Below are 5000 nucleotides of genomic sequence, written 5' to 3' on the forward strand. Positions count from 1 at the left end.
CATTCCTCTGTGTGCCTCATGTAAACACACACACACACACACACACACACACACCACACACACACAGTCCGCTATAGCTGCAGCTTCACGGTTATTCACATTAACACAGGTACACAGGTAGAGAGACAGATAGACAGACAGACACAGAGAGAGAGAGAGAGAGAGAGAGAGAGAGAGAGAGAGAGAGAGAGATAGACAGAGAGAGAGAGAGAGAGAGAGAGTGTGAGAGAGAGAGAGACAGAGAGAGAGAGAGAGAGAGAGACAGAGAGAGAGAGATAGACAGAGAGAGAGAGATAGACAGAGAGAGAGAGAGAGAGGCAGATAGGTCACGTTATTCACATTAACTCCAAACTTCAACAACTTAGTTTCGCTGCGTTTAAATGAGCGTTAAAGTGTAAATCTGCCCCAGATACACACACAGATACACACACTAACACACACACAGATACACACTCTGACACACACTCTGACATCACGCTGTTAGACTTTATTTAACTTTTATTTATCGCGTTATCTGAGCGGCTAGCTGACGGAGCTAACTCTGCTAGCTGCCAACTCAACGTCTCCAGCGCGTGCTAACTCACCGTCTCCAGCGCGTGCAGCAGCATGCTCGTTAGCTTGCTGAACGTCTCCATTCTCCCGCCAAAACCGAGCCCCGCTCTCCGTCCGTTAGCCCGGTTAAACCCGGTTAGTTACCGGTTAATGCGACATGTTGACAACTGCAACCAACAGCTGATCGACCCGTCAAGCTAAAAAAAACAAAACAATGAGACATCCGGTGGTGTTTCACAATAAGAGACAAGCGGAAATGGTTTTTCAAAATAAGAGTTTCGTTAGGGAGAAGGCGTGTAGAGAAGGAAATAAAGAAAGAAGGAGATAGAGAAGGAGAGGAGGCAGATGGAGATACAGAAGAAAAGAAAAAGTAGAGGAACAGAAGAGGAGGAGATGGAGAGGGAAAGAAGCAGAGGATGAGATAGATAGAGTAGGACAGGAGGTAGAGAGATAGACAGAATGAGATAGAGAAAGAAAGAACAGAGGAGAGAAGAAGGTAGAGTAGGATAGAAGAAGGGAGAGAAGGTAAAGACAGAAACAGCCTTCTGTTTCTGTCTTTACCTCCTTCTCTCCCAGATAGAGAAGGAAAGGAGGTAAAGAGAGAGACTAAAAGAAGAATAGAAGGAGGTGGGGGAGAGGAAGAGGTAGAGAAGGAGGTAAAGAGAGAGACAGAAGGAGATAGAGAAGGAAAGAATGAGGTAGAGAAGGAATGGAGGTAAAGAGAGATACAGAAGGAGAGGAGGAAATAGAGAAGGAAAGAAGAAGAGGAGGATGTAGTAAAGATAGAAAAGATAAGAAGGAAGTAGAGAATGAGAAGAGTAGGTAGAGATGGAAGGAAGTAGAGAATGAGAGGAGTAGTAGAGATGGAAGGAGAGAAAGAAGGAGAGAAGGACACACAGATGTTCAAGGACATGTGACTCTAACTCTCAAAACTGTCACAGTGCTTCACTTTGTTTCACAGCGTGTCCAAACAGAGACACGAGAAGATGGAATTTCAGCAGTTATCATCAGACGAGGTGGCCGAGTGGTTAAGGCGATGGACTGCTAATCCATTGTGCTCTGCACGCGTGGGTTCGAATCCCATCCTCGTCGTAGCAACTCCACTTTAGTCAGCTGTGTTGTGCTAATTGACCGTTCCTCCAGTTAAGGAGGAGAGAGTCAATCCACGCACCACTGACCAAAAGTAAGCTGTGTTGAAAGTATGTTCCTGACATACCTATTACATGTGCATGAATAAATCAGTGCTTTTATTTTATGAAACCGTCTCCAGCTTTATTTTATGAAAAGGATGTGCTCTTTTTATTTTGAACAGGCCCCTTCATCCTGGCAGCAGACCTGCGTAGTAGCAGAGGTTGTAGTATTACTTGTAGTAGTAGAACCAGCAGTAATAGTAATCGTTTTGGTTGCATCAGACGAGGTGGCCGAGTGGTTAAGGCGATGGACTGCTAATCCATTGTGCTCTGCACGCGTGGGTTCAAATCCCATCCTCGTCGTAACACATTCATATTCGACTGTGTGAAAAAGGAGTATTTGGAGCAGCAGATTCAGATGATCCAATCAGAGGAGCTGTTCATGTAGGTAAAATCAACTGCAGGTTTAATCAGGACTTTATGTCGTTTGGCTGCTCTCAGTGATCCAGGCCGATGGTAACTGCTGCTGCTTGGTTAACAGTCCTCTGGATGTGAGCGTTACTCCGGCATTCGTCAGATGAACCTTTTAATGCTGAAGAGTCGGCAGCTAAGCAGAATGCTCTGATTAATAAACACGTTTTAATTTTGAAACTGTAGCCGTTTGTTGTTATTTAGCCTTTTTGAAGATTTAGCATGAATAAATCAGTCAATTTTTATTTTGAACAGGTTCCTTCATCCTGCCACCAGACTACTGGAGGAGGAGGAGGAGGAGGAGGAGGAGGAGGAGGAGGAGGAGGAGGAGGAGGAGGAGGAGGAGGAGGAGGAGGAGGAGGAGGAGGAGGAGGAGGAGGAGGAGGAGGAGGAGGAGGAGGAGGAGGAGGAGGAATAGTAGTACTTCTAACAACCATTATCAGACGAGGTGGCCGAGTGGTTAAGGCGATGGACTGCTAATCCATTGTGCTCTGCACGCGTGGGTTCGAATCCCATCCTCGTCGTAACACATTCATATTGCACTGTGTGAAAAAGACACATTTAGAGAGGAGACATTCATGGAGGCAAAATCAACTGCAGGTTTACTCAGGACTCAGGACTCAGTAGTTGTAGTCGTGGTAATAACAGCTAGTCGAGGTGGCTCTTTCAATGTTCTGTTGTTGGTTTGAGTCATTAGTTATATTATCGCCAATGATTATCATATACTGCCACGAATCCAAAATGTAAAATACACTTAAATAAGTCATTGTCATAATAGTCATAAGTCATTTATTCCACATAATAATAATCATCATTCCAGGTCTAATCATCACGGATACATCTTCTTCATAACTGTCATACTTTATCTGTGAAACAAGTCTTTTAAAATTCTTAATTTTGGCCACACCAATCGTCTCTGTATGGTTATAGTTTGACTACCTGAGCTGCCAGAGAAACACTCAGAAACAGTTTGAGACCCGACAAATAAAATTGATTGATAAAGTTGATGACACACCTGCTTACACAATCAGACGTCTGGATCTGAGCCACGGACATAACACAATAACACAACTGAGATATCGCTGCTGATGATTTACTGTGACCATGTCGTGGATGAATAATATGGATGCCTATGCACAGCTTTACAATCTGATGAAAAGAATGTGTCTACAGATTTGTGGCACACAGTTTTATGATTGTGGCCCCTGGTGTTGATGTTAACATGCACAAACCATCACCAGGATACTTGGTGTAGACACACTGAATGATGGATCGTGCTACTATGGTAATTATATAATGATTAAAATATATATAATAACTGCAATATTAATATTTCTACATCACAGCTTTGTCCATTACAGAGTTTATTGTTACTGTTGTATGAATTCAGTGCAATGTCTGTATGTCAGTCTATCACATCACATCTTCTCTGTACTCAGCAGGAAATGTCCCACTGGATTTGAATGCAGCATCTCAGCATGTTATTTTGGTGATAACTGCTTTCTGAGGTATTAGTCGGTGTGATTCAGGGTCACATGACGTGGTGCAGGTCAGAGGTCAGCTCTGCTCTTTGGGTTTGGAGAAGGAGCCCAGCTGTTTGGTGTTGGTGTCCTTCAGTTGCTCCAGCTGCCTCTGAGCACGTCGGTACAGGTACTCGATGTGCATCACGTCCGTCTTCTTGATGCGAGCGTTTTCTCTGAACTCGTCGCGGATTCGGGGGATGAAGCCCGGTTTGTCCTGGCCGGCGCGCAGGAACTGCCGGTACAGAGCCAGAACCTGCTTCTGCAGCTTACTGTGCCGCGACATCAGACACGACAGATCCTCACACAAGACGAAGCTTCTTCTTTTAAAATGGAGAACAATCAGGAACCAGGTCTGCAGGAAGCTACGAGGACATGCTGACAGCAGCCGTGTTAATGTAAAGTATCTTCAGTCAGTTCAGTTCTCAGCAGACCACTGATCTTCTTCTGATGTCAGTCTGATTCATGCTGCGACACTGAAGAACACGCTGAGCTCTGCCTGTGTGTGAGCTCAACACAGACAAGAGGATGAACACCGAGGACTGTGAACGCACCACGATACTCCTCTTTGTCTCTCCTCTGCTGGCAGGTGGAGCTCTGATTGGCTGAGAAGCAGGACGTCCTGTTGGGTTTCAGGTGCGGGAGGTGGATCTGATCTCTGAGCTATGAACCTGCAAGAGTAAAACAACCTATGTTAAATAACTAAAACAGACAATATGTGTTTCTGTTTGTGCTTCATGCACAGTGAAGCTGATATGTACTGTGTATAAGTTATGGCAGATTAGCATTTACAGAATCAGTCACAAAATGTTGGTTGATTTGAATAATGACCATCTGATGATACCTAACCACTACTTTTACATCAAAAGCTTGTTTTATTATCTATTGTGTCAAATCTGCATCTGAAAAGTAACTAAAGCTGTTCAATAAATGTAGTGGAGTAGAAAGTAGCATCACATGGAAATACTACAGTAAAGTACAAGTACCTCTAACTGAACTACAGTAAAGTACTAGTACCTCTAACTGTACTACAGTAAAGTACTAGTACCTCTAACTGTACTACAGTAAAGTACTAGTACCTCTAACTGTACTACAATAAAGTACAAGTACCTCTAACTGTACTGCAGTAAAGTACTAGTACCTCTAACTGTACTACAGTAAAGTACTAGTACCTCTAACTGTACTACAGTAAAGTACTAGTACCTCTAACTGTACTACAGTAAAGTACTAGTACCTCTAACTGTACTACAATAAAGTACAAGTACCTCTAACTGTACTGCAGTAAAGTACTAGTACCACAAACTGTACTACAGTAAAGTACAAGTAC

The 5000-nt window shown here is 43.6% G+C and overlaps 2 protein-coding genes and 3 non-coding genes across 5 annotated transcripts in view; 3 read left to right on the forward strand and 2 right to left on the reverse strand.

Annotated features, from left to right (window-relative positions):
- fhip2b (FHF complex subunit HOOK interacting protein 2B) overlaps positions 1 to 889 on the reverse strand; it is a 17867-nt gene extending 16978 nt beyond the window's left edge. Inside the window, exon 1 of the mRNA XM_053324885.1 lies at positions 585 to 889. Coding sequence (XP_053180860.1) covers positions 585 to 635 — 51 coding nt within the window. The 5' untranslated portion in view covers positions 636 to 889. The remainder of the gene's footprint in view (positions 1 to 584) is intronic.
- A 673-nt stretch (positions 890 to 1562) lies between these two features.
- trnas-gcu (transfer RNA serine (anticodon GCU)) lies at positions 1563 to 1644 on the forward strand. Its single transcript has one exon. It is a non-coding gene; the product is annotated as a tRNA-Ser (tRNA).
- A 319-nt stretch (positions 1645 to 1963) lies between these two features.
- On the forward strand, positions 1964 to 2045 carry trnas-gcu (transfer RNA serine (anticodon GCU)). The gene has a single exon. It is a non-coding gene; the product is annotated as a tRNA-Ser (tRNA).
- A 550-nt stretch (positions 2046 to 2595) lies between these two features.
- On the forward strand, positions 2596 to 2677 carry trnas-gcu (transfer RNA serine (anticodon GCU)). Its single transcript has one exon. It is a non-coding gene; the product is annotated as a tRNA-Ser (tRNA).
- Positions 2678 to 2960: 283 nt separating this feature from the next.
- sdhaf1 (succinate dehydrogenase complex assembly factor 1) lies at positions 2961 to 4037 on the reverse strand. The gene has a single exon (XM_053324897.1). It carries the CDS (start codon positions 3957 to 3959, stop codon positions 3711 to 3713), a length of 249 nt encoding a protein of 82 aa, XP_053180872.1. The 5' UTR covers positions 3960 to 4037; the 3' UTR covers positions 2961 to 3710.
- Positions 4038 to 5000: the final 963 nt, after the last annotated feature.

Source organism: Scomber japonicus, chromosome 9, assembly GCF_027409825.1.
Source record: "Scomber japonicus isolate fScoJap1 chromosome 9, fScoJap1.pri, whole genome shotgun sequence".
Taxonomy (NCBI): Eukaryota; Metazoa; Chordata; class Actinopteri; order Scombriformes; family Scombridae; genus Scomber; species Scomber japonicus.